The 23,679-nt window shown below is 40.8% G+C and overlaps 2 protein-coding genes and 1 pseudogene across 3 annotated transcripts; all 3 read left to right on the top strand.

Annotated features, from left to right (window-relative positions):
• Positions 1 to 1,608: 1,608 nt before the first annotated feature.
• On the top strand, positions 1,609 to 2,565 carry LOC309401244 (olfactory receptor 6M1-like; the record flags this gene model as incomplete). The annotated part of the gene is made up of 1 exon (XM_081970312.1): positions 1,609 to 2,565. The coding sequence occupies one exon, from the start codon at positions 1,609 to 1,611 to the stop codon at positions 2,563 to 2,565; it is 957 nt and encodes a 318-aa protein (XP_081826438.1).
• A 12,289-nt stretch (positions 2,566 to 14,854) lies between these two features.
• LOC309401243 (olfactory receptor 6E1-like) lies at positions 14,855 to 15,801 on the top strand (annotated as a pseudogene). The gene has a single exon. The product of its transcript is annotated as an olfactory receptor 6E1-like (transcript).
• A 5,586-nt stretch (positions 15,802 to 21,387) lies between these two features.
• Positions 21,388 to 22,583, top strand: LOC309401242 (olfactory receptor 6J1-like; the record flags this gene model as incomplete). Its single annotated transcript, XM_081970311.1, has 2 exons — positions 21,388 to 22,275; positions 22,557 to 22,583. The coding sequence occupies 2 exons, from the start codon at positions 21,388 to 21,390 to the stop codon at positions 22,581 to 22,583; spliced, it is 915 nt and encodes a 304-aa protein (XP_081826437.1).
• Between the last annotated feature and the right edge of the window lie 1,096 nt (positions 22,584 to 23,679).

The following is a 23,679-nucleotide window of genomic DNA, read 5'->3' as shown; positions in this document are numbered from 1 at the left end:
GAATGAGTTTAACAAAATAACTCATTGGAAACTTCCAGAAATATCAAACATATAATTTATCTCTCATCAAACAGTCAAATGTTATACTTCTTCCTTTTGTGCCTCACTGTCTCGGCCTTTAATTCATTTCAGTAAAGAATGAGACAATCACCAGAATGTTTCTTACAGGATGAACAATTATTTATTTATTTTATTTATTTTTCTTTTATTTCTTTTGTCAAGCATGCATTAGATGACATATATAAGTGTAAACATGATTCTGGATTCATGAAATGGATACGAATAAAAAGGAACATTAGGATAAGGATGGGAGGCACTTTGGTGCGCTTATGCATGGCCCTTACAGACCGCTTAGGAATGGGAAGAGGTCATCAGTAGACAGTTTAAGGTTAAAGTTTTGGGGGTTTGGGGAAGAAACCACAGAGTCAGGTAGTGCATTCCAGGCATTGACCACTCTGTTGCTGAAGTCGAATTTTCTGCAATTGAGTTTGGAGCAGTTTACCTTAAGTTTGTATCTATTGTGTGCTCATGTATTGTTGCGGTTGAATCTGAAGTAGTCATTGACAGGTAAGACATTGTAGCAGATAATTTTGTGTACTACACTTAGGTCAGACTGAAGGCAGCATAGTTCTAAGTTGTGTAGGCCCAAAATTTCAAGTCTGGTGGCATACGGTCTTCTGTTGAGAGCAGAGGAGTGCAGGACTCTTCTCGTGAAATGTCTTTGGACTAGCTCAATTGTATTAATGTCCAATATGCACTGCAGATTCCAGGCAGGTGAGCTGTATTCGAGAAATGGTCTAACACATGTTTTGTATCCTCTAGTTAGCACTACAATATTACCAGAGAAGAAGCTACGCAAGGTTAGGTTTTATTCCTAAAGGATGCAATTAAAGTGACATTCAGACAATCCTTGGTTACATGAATATAAACCAAGCCTCAGCTTTCTTTCTGTAAACACCATTAAGCCAGGATATCCAGCCCAAGGAGTCAACGGAAGCGAAACGAATCTACAAGCAAGAAGGAAAGACGTTGGTCTCATTTTCTTCATGTCCTTGCGATTTAATTACTGAGAAGACCATCAAAATGAAGGTGGCTGCAAATGAGAATGCAAATCATAAATATGAATGAAGTCTATCAACATTTTTGCCTAGGTAAATAACTAAAAAAACCAGTGCATCATTTGAGCAGTGTGTAAAATCTAAAATCGGTATATACTCTGTTGGGATGTTGCATTTCAAACCCAGGATACGTAGGAATCCTTGGGGATGAAAAATAAGGAAGATTACAAAGGAAAAGAAAAGCATTGGCAATGTGGATTTCTTAAGGAAATAGTGTTTTGTGGGGTAAAACACGAGTGGGGATTATACGATGCATTTTGGACTGTTTTTTTAAAACTGTATAATTTACTGAACGTGTGACCCTATGGAAAGTATATCAAGCCATCAGTCAAATGCAGCGGAGAAATAAATGTCCTTCATATTGTAAATGTGGACAATTAGAAGCTTATACATCAAACAATCCGGACTTCTGACAATTTGTTCCGAAGTTTCGGGATGTGTTGAAATGACAGGAATTCATGCTACAAGAATCTTCAGGCTCACGTTGGCGATGGAACTGCGCTCTCCCAACGTCACAGTGGTGACTGAGTTCATCTTAGTTGGCTTCCAACTTTCCAAGACTTTGGAATGCTTCTTGTTTTGGGTGTTCCTGTTAGTTTTTCTGCTCACGTTAACTGGGAACTTCGCCATCATCGCCCTGGTAAGCGTGGACCAACGCCTCCAGACCCCCATGTACTTCTTCCTCTGTAACTTGTCTCTTCTGGAGACCCTCTTTGTCTTGACAATCTGCCCCAAGATGCTCGTAAGCCTGATTTCTCTGAACAAAACTATTTCTTTTGGGGGATGTATTGCCCAATGCTATTTCTACTTCTCCTTGGGTACATGTGAATGTGTTCTTATTGCTGTGATGGCATTCGATCGCTATGTTGCTATCTGCTACCCTCTCCGCTATACCATCATCATGAACAAACACCTTTGTGTCATTTTGGCCCTGGGCTGCTGGACTGGGGGATTTCTTCTCCTTCTCATTCCAGTGCCCTTCCTTCTCCATCTGTCCTTCTGTGCCTCTAATCTTGTTGACCATTTTTTCTGTGACTATGCCCCAATTATAAAGCTCTCTTGCAGCAAGAGTGTGCCTTTCCTCCTGGACTTTGAGACAGCTCTGTCCTTAGTGGTGATGCTCACCTCCTTATCGATCAACGGGGTTTCGCATGTCTATATTATTTCCACCGTCCTACGGATGCACTCCAAACGCCAGAGAAAGACCTTTTCCACCTGTGCTTCCCACATGACAGTAGCTAGCATTTTCTATGGCAGTTCCATCTTCATGTACTCCTTACCCACCAAAGGACATTCGCGGGGGGTGCAAAAATCCACTGCACTTCTCACTGCAGTGGTAACTCCATTATTGAATCCTTTCATTTACACCCTGAGAAACCAGAAGGTCAAAGAAGTCTTAAAAGGCTGTCTGAAGAAGTCATTTCCACACCGAGAAGAAGGACACTAATTTCCCGGATCTGCATCTAGAAAATTGAAAATGAATTTCATGTGCAAATGGTGCTTGAAGTTAGATTTGCATTTTAGGCACGGCCATTTGTCTGCCTTTTTATGGACTTAGACATTGATATGTTTCATTTATATGCCACTCTTATTCTGACATTCAGAATGACCTAACCAAAATTAATGAGTTCATTCAATTGGCATGGATTTCATTTCAAGATGACAGGTATCGGTATTCCATATGAAGGTGTCATCCTAAACACACTTAAGCTACCTAAACGACTTATATCTATTAAGGTCTGATCTTAAATTAAATCTTTAATGAGTTTGGTATTCTTGATAGAATTTACATCTGCTGTCCCTCCTTGTATCAGAAGCGGAAAACCTGGCATTCAACTTAAATGTCTCATTCCACAACTCACATTCAATGTCGTGGGAGACAACTTTGTTACATCCAGGGAGAAAAAAGCTTTTCGACCATTTTGCGATCGTGAATAATTGCAGAGAATATAATAGATACTACAGGAGTTGTCCAGTGCTGGTATTCAGCCAGTTTGGACCAGTTCACCTAAACCAGTAGTGGAAATTGCAGGTGGGTCTGGCTCTATGCCATTCTATTTAGGCATGCTTTCAAGGCAAAGTGGATGCGCAGAAGGCTGAGTGGCGTTCACATTTGCGAACAGATAGGGGAAGTAAGTAGAATACCACTCCTGGAGTTGTCCCAAAAATGCTTTTTCAAGAAGCAAGTGGACTTTTTGGGTTTCCTTTGAAGAGGTTTTGCTTCTCATCCAAGAAGCTTCTTCAGCTCTGACTGGGTGGTGGGGAATGGAAAGGTTTATACTCCTCGCAGACAGCTGGTCCTTTGCATCCTTTTAGCGAGTTGTTAAGGTCACCTGATTTTTTTTCCTGTTTTGTCAGGGTCACCAGAGTGCTTTCAAATGTGTGTGGAGCCTTTTTGGAATTGTTGAAAGGACTGTGTTGTAGACTAAAGATAAATGGTGTCCTATCCCTCCCCCTCTGTTGAGAGAGGGCTGTTCAATGTTAACATAGATGGCCTGTTTAACCCCTGTTTCAAACCAGCGATCCTCTCTGTTCAAAATGTGGACTTTGAATGATATGACATCATCTCTGTCCAATCTACAACACAGTCCTTTCAACAGCTCCAATATATGTCAGTAACATTACTGTACAGACTATAGGTGTCTACAAAGCTGTCAGAATCTCCCAATATCAATCAGGAGCTGCTGATTGAGTTCTACAGAGGAATTTTTGAGTCTGTCATCTGCCCCTCTCGAACTGTCTGGTTTGGCTCTGCAACCAAACAAGACAGACACAGCCTTCAGCAGATAATTAGAAGGGCACAAGTCAAAAAGAGGTCCTAGTATAATTTTTGTTGATTGCTTATTTAGTATCTTATGACTATCACCAAGAGTTGTGTTGTATGATTCATGATGGATGTACTTATGATGACAATTATCATGATTTATCACTTACACATTTATGTACACTGAGATCTTATGCACAGGAGACAAATTCCTTGTGTGTCCAATCACACTTGGCCAATAAATAATTCTATCCTATCCTATCCTATCCTATCCTATCCTATCCTATCCTACCCTACCCTACCCTATCCTATCCTATCCCATCCTATCCTATCCTATTCCATTTCATTCCATTCTACCAGTATTCTATTCTATTCTATTCTATTCTATTCTATTCTATTCCATTCCATTCCATTCCATTCCATTCTACCAGTATTCTCTTCTCTTCTCTTCTCTTCTCTTCTCTTCTCTTCTCTTCTCTTCTCTTCTCTTCTCTTCTCTTTCTTGATTCTAATTCTAATTCTATTCCATTCCATTCCATTATACCGGTATTCTATTCTATTCTATTCCTATTCTATTCTATTCTATTCTATCCTATCCTATTCCATTTCATTCCATTCTACCAGTACTCCATTCTATTCTATTCTATTCTGTTCTGTTCTGTTCTGTTCTGTTCTGTTCCGTTCCATTCCATTCCATTCCATTCTATTCCATTCTATTCCATTCCATTCCATTCTACCGGTATTCTATTCTATTCTATTCTATTCTATTCTATTCTATTCTATTCTATTCTATTCTATTCTATTCTATTCCATCCTATCCTATCCTATCCTATCCTATCCTATCCAATTATGTCAGGATGTCACTCTGTTGAGAGAGGAACTGGTGATTCAGAATTGAGAATACATAGAAATATTACAAAAAAAAGGTAGAACCAAAATACCAGAATCTGAGCAAAACCAAAGTTATTAAGGAGCTATTCAGTTCAGGACAAGGATGTCTTCTTTAGAGATAGGGTTCTGTAAAATACAGGCATTTCACTTGTTACAAGCTGTTGATAAATCATTCACTTTGCATCTGGGTTAACAAAAAGTTTGCATGCAAATATATTAAATCTTCCTCCTTCCTTCCTTCCTTCCTTCCTTCCTTCCTTCCTTCCTTCCTTCCTTCCTTCCTTCCTTCCTTCCTTCCTTCCTTCCCCTCTCTCATTCCTTTTTTCTTTCCCCTCCCCTCCTCTCTCCTTCCTTTCTTTCTTCATCTCCTCTCCTCACATACAATTCATATAAAATCACATATTATCAAATCAAATATATTTATATACATTACTATTATTGTACCTCATTTATTTGACTGTCACCATTATTCTTCATTTTCCACAAGATATATTAAGTATTGGGATCATTTACACCATAGCAGTTCAGTACATCCTCTCAAATATCTCCAGTAGTAAAATATTTTTATGTTATATTCTATATCATTCAATTGTTTTTATATTTGCAACATTCTCTGGTAGCGTTCATTTCCATATTTTTTATCTAACCATGAATAAAATAAATCTCATATCCTATAAAATTGTTTATCTTCTTCTTCTCTAATTTCAAATGTCCATTTACGCATTTCAGCACATTCCATTATTTTATGAATAACTTCCTCCTGCATTGGTATTTTCTCATTTCTCCAATTTTTAGCAAATACAATTCTAGCTGCTGTTAACACATTTACAATCAAATATTTCAGCTCTCTGTTGGATGTTTCCCGGTAAGATTCCCAATAAAAAGATCTCTGGTTTAAAGTTGGGCACTATCTAATAAAATGAAATTCAATGGTGAAAAGAGTAAGGTTCTACATTTAGGCAACAAAAACAGAATACACAGGTACAGTATAGATGGTACCTTGCTCAGTAGTAGTAACTGTGAAAGGGATCTTGGAGTCCTAGTGGACAACCATTTAAATATGAGCCAGCAGTGTGCAGCAGCTGCCAAAAAAGCCAACACAGTTCTAGGCTGCATCAACAGAGGGATAGAATCAAGATCACGTGAAGTGTTAATACCACTTTATAATGCCTTGGTAAGACCACACTTGGAATACGGCATTCAGTTCTGGTCACCACGACGTAGAAAAGATGTGGAGACTCTAGAAAGAGTGCAGAGAAGAGCAACGAAGATGATTAGGGGACTGGAGACTAAAACATATTAAGAACGGTTGCAGGAACTGGGTATGTTTAGCTTAAGAGAAAGAAGGACTAGGGGAGACACGATAGCAGTGTTCCAATATCTCAGGGGTTGCCACAAAGAAGAGGGAGTCAAACTATTCTCCAAAGCACCTGAGGGTAGAACAAGAAGCAATGGGTGGAAACTAATCAAGGAGAGAAGCAACTTAGAACTGAGGAGAAATTTCCTGACAGTGAGAACAATTAATCAGTGGAACAGAAGTTGCCTCCAGAAGTTGTGAATACCCCAACACTGGAAGTCTTCAAGAAGATGTTGGATAGCCATTTGTCTGAAATGGTATAGGGTTTCCTGCCTAGGCAGGGGGTTGGACTAGAAGACCTCCAAGGTCCCTTCTAACTCTACTATTGTATTGTATTATTGTATTGTATTAGTACCTCACTTGATATTGATTGTATCCCTCTGTTAATGCAATTTAGGATTGCAATGACTTTTTTGGCTGTCGCTGCACACTGCTGGCTCATATTTAGCTGGTTGTCCACTTTGCTTGTAGGCATGACATTCCCCAAAGCTCATTAATCCACGCCTGCTGTCTCCCTTGGTCTGTGCTTTCTATACACATACCATCATACCCACCCTGCCTGGGGCTGCCGTTTCCCCCTCCCAAGACTCCATTTCCAAGGAAAGAAGAGCGCTGGGTTGGCACTGGACTTTCCCACACCCAGCCTGGTTCCTGTCAGCCTCAACTTTGCTCCTCCAAGCCTGCGGACATCTAGTTGATGTCAACTTGTACAGCATTTCCACGTGAGGGAGCGCATTCCACACATACCTTTGGCTAGAGTTAGATCTCAGATTACAATAGCAGGCTTGTGAGGCATGGAATTCTACAACCTGCTGGAGCACCTAGTGGGATAATGTGATTTATGACACAGACTGAGGGGAGGGGGGAAAACGGGGGCAAAGTTCAGCCATGACTTACGTGAGATCAGTTCTGACACCGCTCGGGTATTGCCGAAATGTTGTTCCCAATAAATGACTGGATTCCTTTTGAAACTTGGTTCAAGGCTCATGAATTAATTAGGGCCTCTTTTGGAAACCTGACAGTTGATCTCTGCCAGAGCTGAGTTCTGGGAGAGACCCTAGGAGAGCTGATGGGGGGTCTGAGGGCAAAGGGCGAGTGAGGTTGATCGCTTCCCCTTTGCCTTCTCTCCCAAAAGCGTTCCTCGGGTGCAGCCACTTCGGCAGCAGGAGATGTGCCCAAGACCCTCGTGGCTAACGCCAGCCTTCCAAAGGGTACTGTAGCAGCAGCTAACCACATTTTTTTTTACTCTTATTTCGTCTGGACCCAAGTGGCCTAGTATGGTGTTAAAAGTTAACATTTCTTTTTTTTTTAAAAAATATATTTTTATTATTTACATATAAGTATATCGAACACAGTCTGACGTCCTGGCATTTCAGCAGCCATAGAAAAACATATATGCAACTTACACAGTGCTAGTCTTGTACAATTATTTTTGACCAATGTATTCATTCTAATACATATAAAATATCTCATTCCAGGTCCACTTAGCCTAACTTTTTTCATGTTCCAACTCCCACCTTGTATTTCCAGCCATTGATACAATCTGTTCCATGCGTCATCGTATTCTGTCTCTCCTTTGTTTTGTTTTTTAATTCTAACATTAGTCTATTCATTTCTGCACAAGTCAGTAACTTCCTTATCATCTCCTTTTCTGAAGAGGTATTTTCACTTTTCCATTGCTGTGCATACACTATTCTCGCTGCTGTCAGGATGTGAAATATTAGGTATATTAACCCTTTCCTATAGCCTTCTGTTATAATAGCTAACAGAAATAATTCTGGCTGGAATTTTATATGCTGGCCATTTCTTTTTTTAAAAAAATATTTTTATTACTTGCATATAAGTATATCGAACACAGTCTGACGTCCTGGCATTTCATCAGCCATAGAAAAACATATATGCTACTTACACAGTGCTAGTCTTGTACAATTATTTGTGACCAATATATTCATTCACATACATATAAAATATCTCATTCTAGGCCCACTTAGTCTAATTTTTTCGTGTTCCAACTCCCACCTTGTATTTCCAGCCATTGATACAATCTGTTCCATGTGTCATAATATTCTGTCTCTCCTTTGTTTTTTTTTTAATTCTAACATTAGTCTATTCATACAATACAATACAATAGTAGAGTTGGAAGGGACCTTGGAGGTCTTCTAGTCCAACCCCCTGCCTAGGCAGGAAACCCTATACCATTTCAGACAAATGGCTACCCAACATCATCTTAAAGATTTCCAGTGTTGGGGCATTCACAACTTCTGGAGGCAACTTCTGTTCCACTGATTAATTGTTCTAACTGTCAGGAAGTTTCTCCTCCGTTCTAAGTTGCTTCTCTCCTTGATTAGTTTCCACCCATTGCTTCTTGTTCTGCCCTCAGGTGCCTTGGAGAATAGTTTGACTCCCTCTTCTTTGTGGCAACCCCTGAGACATTGGAAGACTGCTATCATGTCTCCCCTAGTCCTTCTTTTCATCAGACTAGACATACACAGTTCCCGCAACCGTTCTTCATATGTTTTAGTCTCCAGTCCCCTAATCCTCTTTGTTGCTCTTCTCTGCACTCTTTGTAGAGTCTCCACATCTTTTTTACATCGTGGTGACCATCGTGGTGACCAGAACTGAATGCAGTATTCCAAGTGTGGCCTTACCAATACAATTGTATTGTATTGTATTGTATTGTATTGTATTGTATTGTATTGTATAGTATAGTATAGTATAGTATAGTATAGTATAGTATAGTATAGTATAGTATAGTATAGTATAGTATTGCATTGCATTGCATTGCATTGCATTGCATTGCATTGCATTGCATTGCATTGTATTGTATTGTATTGTATTGTATTATAACCTATGGACAAAATAAAGCACAATTCAGGAGGGACATGTACACAGTCATTCTGCCTGCCTTTGGGTTTGACATCCATAAAGGAAACAGACATAAAACACCTATTACAGATTACCCTGCAATGCATTTCTTCGCTGCTTCCGGAGTCCTGGAGGGATCTCCTCAAGCCAATCTTGAATACCTCTTACACCATCTATTTCAAAATAATAACTAGCTCCGTGGCTTATAAGAAGTTACTTCTATACTCGGTGCCGTGAAAAGAGATGGAAGTTATGGATGCATATATCAACTCTTATTGGTTTTTTAGCAGGCAGAAAAATTTGAATGTGGAAGTTATGCATGGAGAAAAATTGTCCTGTATCCATCTGTGAACCAAAGAAAATCTTCCCAGAGGCACTCTGAATGGTGAATATTATCTTTTGTTTAATGTGAATGAGGGAGTAACATTCTGATGGATAATTTCTTCTTCTTTTTGGTTTGTCAGGACATTCAATCAACTCTAACAAACCGGAAGAAGGCTTTACTGGCAGAAATAAGATCCTTGAGAATATTTTAAAATACGTGGGAAATTGGGGAGGATTTTGGAAATGTTTCAATTCTTGGGTTAAGAATATTTTTAATACTGTTTGGAAGATCAAGAGACTGATTGAAAAGTTTCAGATTGTTACATTATTGATTGATTGATTAAGAATAAAATAACAGAGTTAGAAGAGACCTTGGAGGTCTTCTAGTCCAATCCTCTGCCTAGGCAGGAAACCCTACACCACTTCAGACAAATGGTGATCCAAAATCTTCTTAAAATCTTCCAGTGTTGGGGCATTCACAACTTCTGGAGGCAAGCTGTTCCACTGATTAATTGTTCTAACTGTCAGGACATTTCTTCTCAGTTCTAAGTTGCTTCTCTTCTTGATCAGTTTCCACCCATTGCTTCTTATCCTACCCTCAGGTGGAGCATATAATGGAACAGAGAAATCATGAACATTTTCTAAATATGTTGTATTTATGGCGATTCTCAGTCATAGAATAGAATAGAATGGAATGGAATGGAATGGAATGGAATGGAATGGAATAGAATAGAATAGAATAGAATAACAGAGTTGGAAGGGACCTTGGAGGTCTTCTAGTCCAACCCCCTGCTTAGACAGGAAACCCTACACCACTTCAGACAAATGGTGATCCAACATCTTCTTAAAAACTTCCAGTGTTGGAGCGTTCACAACTTCTGGAGGCAAGCTGTTCCACTGATTAATTGTTCTAACTGTTGGGAAATTTCTCCTCAGTTCTTAGTTGCTTCTCTCCTTGATTAGTTTCCACCCATTGCTTCTTGTTCTACCCTCAGGTGCCTTGGAAAATAGTTTGACGCCCTCTTCTTTGTGGCAACCCCTGAGATATTGGAACACTGCTATCATGTCTCCCCTAGTCCTTCTTTCTCTTAAGCTAAGCATACCCAGTTCCTGCAACCGTTCTTCATATGTTTTAGTCTCCAGTCCCCTAATCATCTTTGTTGCTCTTCTCTGCACTCTTTCTAGAGTCTCCACATCTTTTTTACATTGTGGCGACCAGAACTGAATGCTTGACTCTCTCTTCTTTGTGGCAGCCCCTGAGATATTGGAAGACTGCTATCATGTCTCCCCTAGTCCTTCTTTTCCTTAAACTAGATATACCCAATTCCTGCAACCGTTCTACATATGTTTTAGTCTCCAGCCCCCTAATCATCTTTGTTGCTCTTCTCTGCACTCTTTCTAGACACTGCACATCTTTTTTACATTGTGGCAACCAAAGCCAAATGCAGTATTCCAAGTGTGGCTTTACCAAGGCATTTATTTATTTATTTTTATTTATTTAGTTTGTCAAACAAGTACAAGATAACAGGTATAAGTATGAACATGGACATGAACAAAGGAAATGAGTACAAATAAATGGGGACAGTAGGACAGGGACAGTGGGCACACTAGTATGCTTATGCATGCCCCCCCCTTTACGGACTTCTTAGGAATGGGCTGAGGTCCACTGCGGACAATTTAAGGTTGAAGCTGTGGGGGTTTGAGGATGTAACAACAGAGTCGGGTAGAGCATTCCAGGCGTTGACCACTCTGTTGCTGAAGTCGTATTTTCTGCAGTCGAGTTTGGAGCATAAAGGATAACGGCAAAGGATGTTCAGGACTGCTTTTGAAACAAAACTGAAGCCTAATTCGGTTTACTCATACAATTCCTCATAGGGGATGTGCCCCCTGAACTAAGTCTCTTTTGATCTTCATTTATAAGCCTACCGATTGTATTTACATGACTGACAAATCTGGTTGACGAGTATTTGGTCCGAGAGTTAATTAATCCAAAATTTCCCTAGATGAGTTTTATGTTGAATTCATCTCTCCCTACCCCTTTTGTTCTCAGGGCACAAATGAGCTGAATTAACCAGCACAAATGTGTTGTCAACTTGCAAAAAAAAAAAAAGGGGGGGGGGCATTCTAGAAACATTTAACAAGGAACCAGCGGAATGGCTTCCCTTCAGATGTTAATGGGGGATCCATCACTGGAGGCTTTTTAGAAGAGACTGGACTGCCAATTGTGTGAACTGGTGTAGGGTTTCCTGGCTAAGCAGGGGGTTGGAGTAGAAGACCTCCAAGGTTCCTTCCAACTCTATTATTCTGTATTTTTGTATTATCTCTGTTTCTTTGAATCCTCTTGCAGAAACGATAACCAATGATTATTCAAGAGTTGTGGGGGGTCCATCCAGTGTTCCTCCAGTGCACCATCAATGGAGGCTTTTAAGAAGAGGCTGAACAGTCACTTTTCTGGAATGGTATGGTGTCTCCTGGAACAGGGGCAGTGGTGGGTTTTAGCCGGTACAGCCCGGTTACGGCCATACCGGTAGTAACCAGGAGCAGCAGCCACTGTATAGGTATGGCGGGAGGGTGGGCTCATTTGGCCCACCAGCCTGCCATGTTCCATACCTGTTTTTAAAGTAACTGGCCAATTACGCATGCAATGCCTGCACGACCTCCGACAAGCAGCTGGGTGTCGCAGGAGTGGTGGAGTACCAGTAGCGACAGGGAGAGGAACCCACCACTGAACAGGGGAATTGGACTAGAAGACCTCCAAGGTCCACCCAAGTCTGTTATTCTCTTCTGTCAACCTTAGAATGGAGGACCATAGGGAAGAAAGAGAAATAAAGGGGTTAGAACTTTTCTCGTGTGTCCACAATGGAGAGTCACATTATGTAGAAGAGCTCAGTCTCCGGAGACAGATCTAATGCTCAGAATGGTGGAAAGGATCAAAATAATGGTATGACCTTTTAAGTTCTGAGATAATAAGACGAGGAGGCTACTGAACGGTTAACTGTTTATTGAACACTAAGGTAAGAACAGAACAACAACAGACCGGCTGACAGCTATTTATACTGACAGCTGTCAGACCGGTAACCAATAGGAGAACAGGAGTTGTCCCGCCAAGAATTTGGCTCAGTTGGACCAATCAGGGGTGATCGGGTCAGCGCCACCTGCTGGTGGATGCGCTTAGTACATAACATGACCAGAAGCAAGGTGGACAGGCTCAGTTATAGCAATGATGAATGCATCGCTGGAAGAGTTGGGGGACAAGTTAGCGATAGATCATCATGGGGGGAAATCTAGGTGGTCACTAGGAGTGAAAAATGAGTTGATGGCACCGAATGAATTAGTCTCTAGTGGAGATCATTCCATATAATTTTTTCTTATATTTTCTTCATATTTTTCCTTGTTCAACAATTACCAAATATAGTGGCCACAGGGGTCGGTTTGTTCAAGGAAGCTCTCAAAAATTATTTTGGTTCTGGAAGATAATTTTTAATCCCGGAGTAACTGATCCTTCCAGCTATTTTGTGTGAATGTAGCTCCATTGAGAAGAATGGAACGTTATCAATTCGAAGCACCAGTTTAGTAAATGGAATAATTAAAAAAATAAATAAAAACTACTTAGCATAGTATAGGCAAAAGGCTGTTCAATATTTGCTGAACATTATAGAAGATGCAAAATTACTTTTCCTCAGAAATGCTACACTTGGGTCACATCAAATAATCACACATTGAAAAAGTAGATGGAATATATGGATCTGAAATTGCCTTCCTATTCAACAGTAAAGGCAAAGGTTCCCCTCACACATATGAGCTACTCACTCCCAACTCTAGGGGGCGTTTCTCATCTCTGTTTCAAAGCAGAAAAGCCAGTGCTGTCCGAAGAGGTCTCAGTGGTCATGTGGCCTGCATGACTAAATGTCGAAGGTGCACGGAACACTTTTACCTTCCCTATGGTCCCTATTTTTCTACTTGCATTTTTTATGTGCTTTCGAACTGCTAGGTTGGCAGAAGCTGGGGCAAGTAATGGGAGCTCACTCCGTTACCTGGCACTAGGGATTCGAACCACTGAACTGCTGACCTTTCTGATTAACATGCTATGTGTCTTAGCCACTGAGCTACTATTCAACAGTAGTTGAACTAATAACTGCAGTAAGAAAAGTTGAAAGATCTGTGTGAATTGTCCTCTGTCTGAAAGAGAAAAATGACTATTTCAGGTGAGATGGGAAGAAAGGATTGAGCAAATATAAAATAGTTAAGTGTTCTGACCCCCTCCTCTTGTATAACTAGTCACTCCGACACAAAGTCTCTTCCAGATGTTTATTGACATACAGGTTCAACCTTGGCAGCAATCCAGCCTGCCAAGGTCAAGATAGCACTCTGGGCAGCAATCCAGCTACAGCAACACCCCTTGGCAGCAATCCAGCTACCAAGCTCCAGATAACCACCTTAGCAGCACTCCTGCCTGCCAAGGTCCAGGGAACAGAGTGGCAGCAATCCAGGTAAACCCTTGGCAGCAATCCAGCCTGCCAAAGTACGACACAGATCTGAGCTTCTCCAACTCCAATGATCAGTTGATTCCTGCAAAGGGTGTGTCCACAAGCAGTCCCTTTATAGTCTGGAGAGGAGTGTAATGATCAGCAGCTGAGAGCAATTACCTCCTGTAATTGCTCAATTGCTCCTTTTGCCGGGTAGCACGCCGGTAACGAGCATCTAATAGCTCACTGCTGATGTCTGACTCACTGTCCTGTGACTCCTCCCCACTGCTCCAAGGCATGACATCAGGAGCCCCCTTCCTTTGGCTTTCACCACTGCTCCATGCCTCAGGCGCCTCCTGGTGGCCAACCAGCCTCTCTGCGCCCTGCTCAGAGTCGGAACCCTGTCCAGGGTCCTCCACATCCTCCTGAGCTGACTCAGAGGGACCCTCGCCGTCGGAGTCTGGTGGCAACTCCAACGGCTCCTGCTGGGCCACAACAGTTAAGTATTTCACCTGTGAAAAGTAGATTTTTCCATGACTTGAAGTATACGTAATCTTGAACAGGTGAGAATATTCTGTGCCTTCTTAGAATCTCTAACGACTAGAAGTAACTTGATCTGATTCAAACCATAATTTCTTATTAGAGATTAACAGAATAGCAGAGTTGGAAGGGACCCCGAAGGTCTTCTAGTCCAACCCCCTGCTTAGACAGGAAACCCTAAACTACTTCAGACAAATGGTTGTCCAATCTCTTCTTAAAAACTTCCAGTGTTGGAGCATTCACAACTTCTGGAGGCAAGTCGCTCCACTGATTAATTGTTCTCACTGTTAGGAAATTTCTCCTTATTTCTAAGTTGCTTCTCTCCTTTCATCCGTTGAATCTTCTCTGGCCTTCGGGTGCTTTGGAGACTAGGTTGACCCCCTCGTTTTTGTCTTTGTCCATAAGGCTAACCATTTGATGAGCATCAAAGCTGGTGAGGCTGTGTTTATTTGAAACGTGTGATTGAAATGAAAATGAAGTTGGAGCCATCTCTTATCATTTCATTCTATTTTTTTTAGGGATGAACTAAATGGCAAACAGGACCATAGTGAGAGAGTTCATATTATTAGGGCTGACCAACAACTGTCAACTTGCTATTGGCCTTTTTCTCATCCTACTTGGGATTTACATTTTAACATTAATAGGAAACATGTTGATCATTATCATCACACTGGTAAACGCCCAACTGTATAGCCCAATGTATTTTTTCCTCCGACATGTGGCATGGGTAGAGATTGGGTATATGAGTACCATCATTCCTAAAACGCTGGCCAACATGGCCACGGGCAGCAAGAGCATCTCCTTAGCTGGTTGCTTCACACAGATGTTCCTCCACTTCGTACTTGGCACCACTGAGTTCCTTCTACTGGCCACAATGTCTGTTGTCGATACATAGCCATCTGCAACCCTCTTCACTACCCAACTATCATGAATGAAGATACCTGCTCATTATTGGTACTTTGTTGTTGGATTGGGGGTTTGTCACTCATTCTAGTTCCAGCCATTCTTTTCTTTCAAATGCCATTTTGTGGTCCTAACAACATCATCAATCATTTTTTTTGTGACAATGGACCACTGATCAAACTATCGTGTGTTGACACTGGCCTCCTAGAACTGATCAATTTTGTGATTGCCACATTTTCTTTGCTTGGGACCTTAACGACCAATGTTGTGTCTTACATCAAAATCGTTTCTACAGTTCTGAGAATCCCATCAACTACGGGGAGGAAGAAGACCTTCTCCACTTGTGCCTCACACCTGACTGTGATCTCCATCACCTACAGCAGTTGTATTTTCATGTACATAAGACCCAAAGGCAGCAACAAATTAGACTTCAACAAAATAGCGGCGCTTTTGAATACTGTCATGGCTCCCCTTTTGATCCCCTTCGTATATTGTTTGAGGAACAAGCAAGTAGAGGATGCTTTGAGGACTGAACTGAGACAATGGGTTGTGTTTTGCAAGAAATGGAGATGATTTGTCATTGATGTGACCTTGAAGTAGATATTCAGGTTTCACTTCCACTTTGTTAAGCTGTGGCATGTGATGCTTTCAGATGTAATGAATGCACACTGATATGGTTTTCTAAGGGGACTTGAGAATACATAGAGGTCATGGTAATCAGGAACCAAGAGTGATGCAGTGGCCTAGAGATTGAGCTCTTGCCTCACAATCAGGAGGCTGTGAGTTTGATCCTAGGTAGAGGCAGCTACTTCTCTCTCTGGGCACAATGAGAATATATCTGCTGAATATAACTAATATAACAGGAAGGGCATCCAGACAGTAATCACTCAGCTCTGTTCAATTGTCCAGACTCCACCCTCCACTCCAAGGACTATGGGGTCATTAAAAGATGATGATGACACATATTTTCCTTGTGGGCTACTGCCGTTGTCAATTTATAATGTTCATTCCAAATTTTATCTATAAAATGTTCTATAGATGACATCTCCCATCAGCGAGACTGGCTAAAATGTACCTGAATTTATCACTGGATTGTTGGAAATGTAGGCAAATCCAAGAAAAATATGACCCCATGTGGTGGTTATGCCCAAATTGGAATAGAATGAGAAAATGGTTCGAAGAAATTACTAAACAGCAAATAGATAGGAAAACAGAATTATTTCTATCGGGAATACCTACAAAGAAATATGACAAAACCCACAATATTTAATTATACACATCATAATGGCAGCGAGAATAATGTATGCACAAAATTGGAAGAATAGTAATATATCATCAGAGGGAAATGTTATAAGGAAAGCGTTAGAGTGCGTAGAGATGGACAAACTCACAAAAGAAATAAAAGAAAAGGAGGAAACAGAATATTACATGGTATGGAACGAGTGGTACAAATGGCTAGAGGACAGGTGGAAAGCTTAAGGAAAGACTAAATGAAGAAGACACAGGAGATAGAAATTAGCAACGTATAGGTGGAGATTAAACATGTATAAATGGAAACCATACATAATGAAGGATTGTAAATTAAGGGATGGGTATAATAGTATCATACATCTAGACAAAGAGAAACGGAAATAAGGGGGGTGGGGGGAGTGTATTTACAGTGGATTTATACCGAGGTGGAGATGTTGAACAGAAGGAAATTGCAAAAAAAAAACTTTTTGTTTTTTTTTTTGAAAAAAAAAACTGTTTAATAAAAATTAAATTCGACTTCTCGCTACTGTTTTAAATGAAAAAAAATTGTGTGTGTGTGTGTGTGTGTGTGTGTGTGTGTGTATTGGTCACAACCCCTGGTATGCCCAACTATGGGAGGGAGCATACGGCTTCCCTTTTCTTTCTTTCGGCTCCCCCTAGGGACCATACAGGCAAAAGCCTTTTTTTTTTTTATGTTGCCTTTGCTACATTTGTGTTGCATTTGTGCTGATAAATAAATAAAGGGAGACTAGTATAGATCTATTTCAAGCTATTTAGCTCTCATCAGCTAGCCATATTCAATTCCCAGTAAGGGTATGGCTAGCTGATGAAAGCTAAATAGCTTGAAATAGATCTATACTAGTCTCCCTTTATTTATTTATCAGCACAAATGCAACACACACACAAACACACACACAATTATTTTTAAAGAAGATGATGATGATGATTAAGAAACAAAACATCTGATAATCCCCAACAAAATAAATCACAATCCATGAGAAATACACACACAATGGTTTACTCTGATTTTGGGTTTGACATCTACAGAGGAAGCAGACAGAGAAGGCATGATATCTATTTCTGGCAACTCACAATAGATTTCTTTGCTTCTTGAGAGATCCCTGTGGGATCCTTACCGTTAGTTCCGAATATGTGCTACACCTTATTATGCTTCCAAACAGTAACTAGGTTCATTTTCTATATGAGATAGCTTCCATGTTCATTGCCCGGAATAAATATAGAAGAAGGCAGCAAAACTGCACAGGGGACACATTCATGACCCAAGAAGACAAGGCATCTCCCACAAAGCACTAGAACAGAGAAAGTTATGCTTCTCAAACACTGAATCAATGGGTAATGTTTTAACAGATGCATTTGCTCTGCTTCTGATTTATAAGCAAAATCAGCACAGTTTCACAATCTAGAAATGGCTATTAGTAACCAAAAAATGTGAGATAATGGAACAGAGAAATCATGAACATTTTCTAAATATGTTTATGGCAATTCTCAGTCATAGAATAGAATGGAATGGAATGGAATAGAATAGAATAGAATAGAATAGAATAGAATAGAATAGAATAACAGAGTTGGAAGGGACCTTGGAGGTCTTCTAGTCCAACCCCCTGCTTAGACAGGAAACCCTACACCACTTCAGACAAATGGTTATCCAACATCTTCTTAAAGACTTCCAGTGTTGGGGCGTTCACAACTTCTGGAGGCAACTTCTGTTCCACTGATTAATTGTTCTAACTGTCGGGAAATTTCTCCTCAGTTCTAAGTTGCTTCTCTTCTGGATTAGTTTCCACCCATTGCTTCTTATTCTATCCTCAGGTGCTTTGGAGAATAGCTTGACTCCCTGTTCTTTGTGACAGCCCCTGAGATACTGGAACACTGCTATCATGTCCCCCCTAGTCCTTCTTTTCATTCATTCCTTGTTTTCATTTCTTCCTGGTGAACATTTTGAAGATGCGTTAGACCTTTTTAAACAGAATTAAAAAAAATAAGTAAATGGAAAGGAGAAAAATTGATCAGGAGGAAAATATCTTGAATGCCTTTTATATATAGATTGTTAATTGGTAAAAATACTTCCTGGCAAAAATAAACTAGTGAATACAAATTTGATAGATATTGTTGTTTAGCCTCTGATTTGTATTGATCATTGTCCTAATAATCTAGAATATTGAATTTCCCACTGTGAATCTGATGATCTTGAAAAAAAATTGTGAATCATTCTTAGGGCACTTTGCAAGGGGTGAGTATTTTTGCAATTAAAAAAAAATTGTTCAGTTCCCAAGAGTGGTTAGCTGTAATATTTACTCTATGAAAGTGGAAACTAATCAAGGACAGAAGCAACTTAGAACCAAGGAGAAACTTCCTGACAGTTAGAACAATCAATCAGTGGAACAGCTTGCCTCCAGAAGTTGTGAATGCCCCAACACTGGAAGTCTTTAAGAAGATGTTGGATAGCTATTTGTCTGAAACGGTATAGGGTTTCCTGCCTAGGCAGGGGGTTGGACTAGAAGACCTCCAAGGTCCCTTCCAACTCTGCTATTGTATTGTATTGTATTGTATTGTATTGTATTGTATTGTATTGTATTGCATTGTATTGTATTGTATTGTATTGTATTGTATAAAGTAAGAAATGGTTTGCACAGTTCAAAAGGAATAGATTCAGTCAGATAATTTCTAATGTACAAGGTTTGGGGCTGGTTTAGAAGCAAACATACATTAAATCCAGTTCATAGAACATAGAATAATAGAGTTGAAAGGCAACTTGGAGGTCTTGCAGTCCAACCCCCCACTCAAGTAGGAGACCTTGTACCATTTCAGCTAAATGGTTGTTGACTCTTTTTTTGAAAGCCTCCAGTGATAAGAGTATCCACAAATTCTGAAGCCATTCCACTGGTTGATTGTTCTCACTGTCAGGAAATTTCTCTTAGTTTTAGGTTGCTTCTCTCCCTGATTCATTTCCACCCATTGCTTCTCATCTTGCTTATTAGTGCTTTGGAAAATAATTTGACCCCTTTGTCTCTGTAGGAGCCTCACAAATATTGGAACACTGCTATCGTGTCTTCCCTAATCTGTCTTTTCATTAGAATAGACATATCCAATTCCTGTAACTGTTCTTCATAAGCTTTATCCTTCAGCCCCCCTCAATGTTCTTGTTCCAATAATACATATGTAAATTTACTACAAAAACCAATAGCACTCAGTCCGCATAATGTTAGCTTTAAGCACAGTTTTGAAAGTAGCCAGAATTAGCCATGTTCATTTGTCATAATCCATGATTTGTAACTCATAAATACCAACAAATTGCATTATGATTAGTTGCAATGCCTCTTTTTTATTATAGCCTGGAGACCAAAACACGTAGAGAGTGGCTGAAGGATTTGGGTTTGGCTAGTCTAAAGAAAATAAGAATTAGGGGTGACTGTGACGTGATTCCAGAATTTTAAGGGGCTGCCACAAAGAAGAGGGGGTCAAATTATTCGTCAACGCACAGGAGGGCAGGACAAGAATCAATGGTTGAAACTAGTCAAAGAGAGAAGCAACCTAGAATTAAGGAGAAACTTCATAACAGTGAGGAAAATTAACCAGTGGAATAGCTTGCCTTCAGAAATTGTGGGCTCTCCATCAGTGGATGTTTTTAGGAAGAATCTAGACAGTCACTTATTTAAATTGGTACAGGTTCTCCTGATTGAGCAGGGGGTTGGACTAGAAGACCTCCAAGATCCCTTCCAGCATATTCTATTCTGTTCTGTTCTGTTCTATTCTGTTATACTCTACTTTACTCTACTCTACTCTACTCTACTCTTTCATTCTATTAATTCAGATATAACATAAGAGCCTAAAGGTATCTTGGTCCAGCATTTTGGCCAATCAGATACCACTGGGCTGGTTGACATAGAACTTAGAGCCTGCATTTTTTCCTATACCCCTTCCCTGTATGTGTTTCTTGGAAACATGCTGTCACCAACATAGAAAACAACATTTGGGATACAGGAAAATGTCATTGATCAATACAGTAGGGCCTATTCATTGAGCTAAGCATAAAGAATTGGTGTGTTTTTTTTACACACTATTGCAGTGTTCTTTGTTCTTTGTCCATGCGTTTTTTGCTCCTTTTTTGCCTCTGAATCTCATTTTTGCACTGTACTTCATTTTCCCCATTGAGCATTGCAATTCTATGAAGAATGACCAGGAAAGGCTTGATTTCAGTGAAGACTGGTAGGACACACCCCCCCCCCCCTTGCCCTGGTTTTCCTCCTGAAAATCTCTATCTTAAATTGTTTGTTTTTATCTCCATGATTTATGTGGCTAGCAAATGGAAATTGGAGATGAAATTGCAAGGTTTGCATTAGCATAGAATGGAAAGGAAAGGGATGGGATGGGATGGAATAGAATAGAATAGCAGAGCAGAGAAGAGCATAACATAGAATAGGCAACAGAGAATAGAATAGAATAGAATAAAATAAAATAGAATAGAGAAGGGTAGGGTAAGGTCTCCATGATTTACGTGGTTAGCAAATGGAAATTAGAGATGAAATTGCAAGGTTTGCATTAGCATAGAATGGAAAGGAAAGGGATGGGATGGGGTGGGATGGGATGGGATGGGATGGGATGGGGTGGGATGGGATGGAATGGAATAGAAATAGCATAGCATAGCATAGCATAGCATAATATAGAATAGGCAACAGAGAAGAGAAGAGAATAGAATAGAATAGAGTAGGGTAGGGTAGGGTAGGGTAGAGTAGAATAGAATAGAATAGAGTAGAATTCTTTATTGGCCAAGTGTGACCGGACATAATGAGAATTGCAAAATTCAGTGTATGACCAGGTGTAATGAGCACCTGTTGTAAACTTTGTACTTTCAGATGCTATTCTTAAGAACCATAAGACCAAAATCCAATGGAGAACCAAAGCATGTCTGGATTCATCCTCCTGGGTTTCTCCGTTGGGCGCCCATCAGAGCTCCTACTTGCCTTCCTCTTCTTCGCCATTTACGTTGGAGCCTTGGGAGGCAATTCCATCATCCTCTGCATTGTATCGTCAGATCGCCGCCTGCGTACTCCAATGTACTTCTTCCTTGGCAATTTCTCCATCCTGGACATCTTCTTCACCTCTGTCACCAGCCCACAATTGATCTGGAGCCTCCTCTCTGGGGACAAGTCTATCTCTTTCGCTGGTTGCATGACACCAACGTATTTCTATTTCTTCCTAGGGACAGTAGAGTTTCTTCTGCTGACCTCCATGTCTTATGACCGTTATGCTGCCATATGCAACCCATTGCAATATCATGCCATCATGAGCAGCCAGGTCTGCATCCAAATGGTATTGGGTTGCTGGTTGGGTGGGTTCTTCTCCATTCTTATTCCCATCATCATGATTAGCAGACTGTCCTACTGCAAGTCCAACATCATCAACCATTTCTTTTGTGATAGTGGCCCCCTGCTAAATCTTTCCTGTAGTGACACCCATCTCATAGAGTTGATGGACTTTCTGCTGTCGTCTGTTGTGATCCTCTGCTCCTCAGTCTTAACGCTGGTTTCTTACACATGCATCATCTCAGCTATAATGCGTATCTCCACTACTACAGGTCGGGCAAAAGTCTTCAATACCTGTGCTACCTACCTGACCATGATCTCCCTCTCCTCTGGTGTCAGCATCTTTATGTATGTCACACCATCCCAAATGAAGATTCTTGATGTCCGTAAGATCCCTGCCCTTCTCACCACAATTGTCTGTCCATTCCTGAACCCTTTCGTCTTCACCTTGAAAAATGATCTGGTCAAACAAGTAATAAGAGACATGGTGAAAAATGCACAAAACTCACAGCTGATACCTTTTGGGGAGTGTGTGAAAAGAAGGGCCAAAATAAATAGGGAGATCATAAAGAAATGTAAAAACAGAGCCCAGAGGGAAAAAATGTGATTCTTATGGGTGAGAATATCAATATCAAAAGGAGAGGAACTCTGTCAGATATTAATCCAATACTAATATGCTTTATCTGCTTGGCAGATAGAAAGTGATAGGTTGATATAACACAATGCCCATTTTTCCTTATATCCTCGTCTTAGGACCTCCTAAATTATCGCATCATCTGAATCCAAAACAGTTGTTTAGACTTCATGTGTCTTGAGTTTGAGGTTTTTGAAGTCAAGGAAGCTATCTCTATGCATTTGATTTCATCTCCTGTATACACAAAGGAATGCATGGGCACACATATAAGACTTTTTTGCACCAAATTGTGTGAACTGCATGACAAAAGTGCTTTGGGCTCATTGAAAGTAGGCTTTCCCATGGAATATTTCTATGCAGTTGTAAAACAATATGGCCAATAAAGAAAAAATAGAGTAGAACAGAATAGAACGTGATGGCATGTAATCTATTAATTATTTAAGACAATTTTTCTCAACGTTGGCAACTGTCATATGTGTTGACTTCAGCTCTCAGAATTCCTCAGCCAGCATGCTTTCTGGGAGTTGAAGCCCATATAGTTCAGCGATGGCGAACCTTTTTGGGCTCGCGTGCCATAAGTGGGAGGGAGCGCAGAGAGGTCGTGTGCAGGTGTGCTGCGCCCATAATGCAATGCGCGACCTCCCCAGTGCACATGTGTGCACTACAGGCGCAACCCCCCATTTGTGCATGCTTCTTTTGCCCTCCCCAGGCTCCAGAGGCTTTATAGGAGCATGGGGAGGATGAAAATAACCTCCACCGCCCCCCAGAAGCCCTCCGGAGGCTTCAGGGACCTTCAGGAGGTTTCCCTGAAGCCTCCGAAGCACCCAAAATGACTCTGTGACTTCCTGTTTGCTCGGAGGGTTGTTATAAGTGCTCCGAAGGCTTCAGGGACCTTCAGGAGGCTTCCCTGAAGCCTCGGGAGCAGTCAAAACAACCCTCTGAGCAAACAGGAAGTCACTTCCAGTTTGCTCAGAAGGTCATTTTAAGCGCTCTGAAGGCTCCAGGGACCTTCAGGAGGCTTCCCTGAAGCCTCGGGAGCAGTCAAAACAACCCTCCGAGCAAACAGGAAGTCCATTCCTGAACTTCCGGTTTGCCCATAGGACTGTTTTTTGAGCTCCGGAGGCTTCAGGGAAGCTAATGAAGCCTCCAGAGGGCCTCCTGGAGGGCAGGGAGGCTCTTTTTGCCCTCCCCAGGCTCCTATAAAGCCGCTGGAGTCTGGGGAGGGCAAAAAATGGCTTTAAA

Source organism: Natrix helvetica (genome assembly GCF_964273705.1).
Source record: "Natrix helvetica genome assembly, chromosome: Z".
In the NCBI taxonomy this organism is placed as follows: Eukaryota; Metazoa; Chordata; class Lepidosauria; order Squamata; family Natricidae; genus Natrix; species Natrix helvetica.
This window is presented reverse-complemented; position numbering and strand designations above follow the sequence as displayed.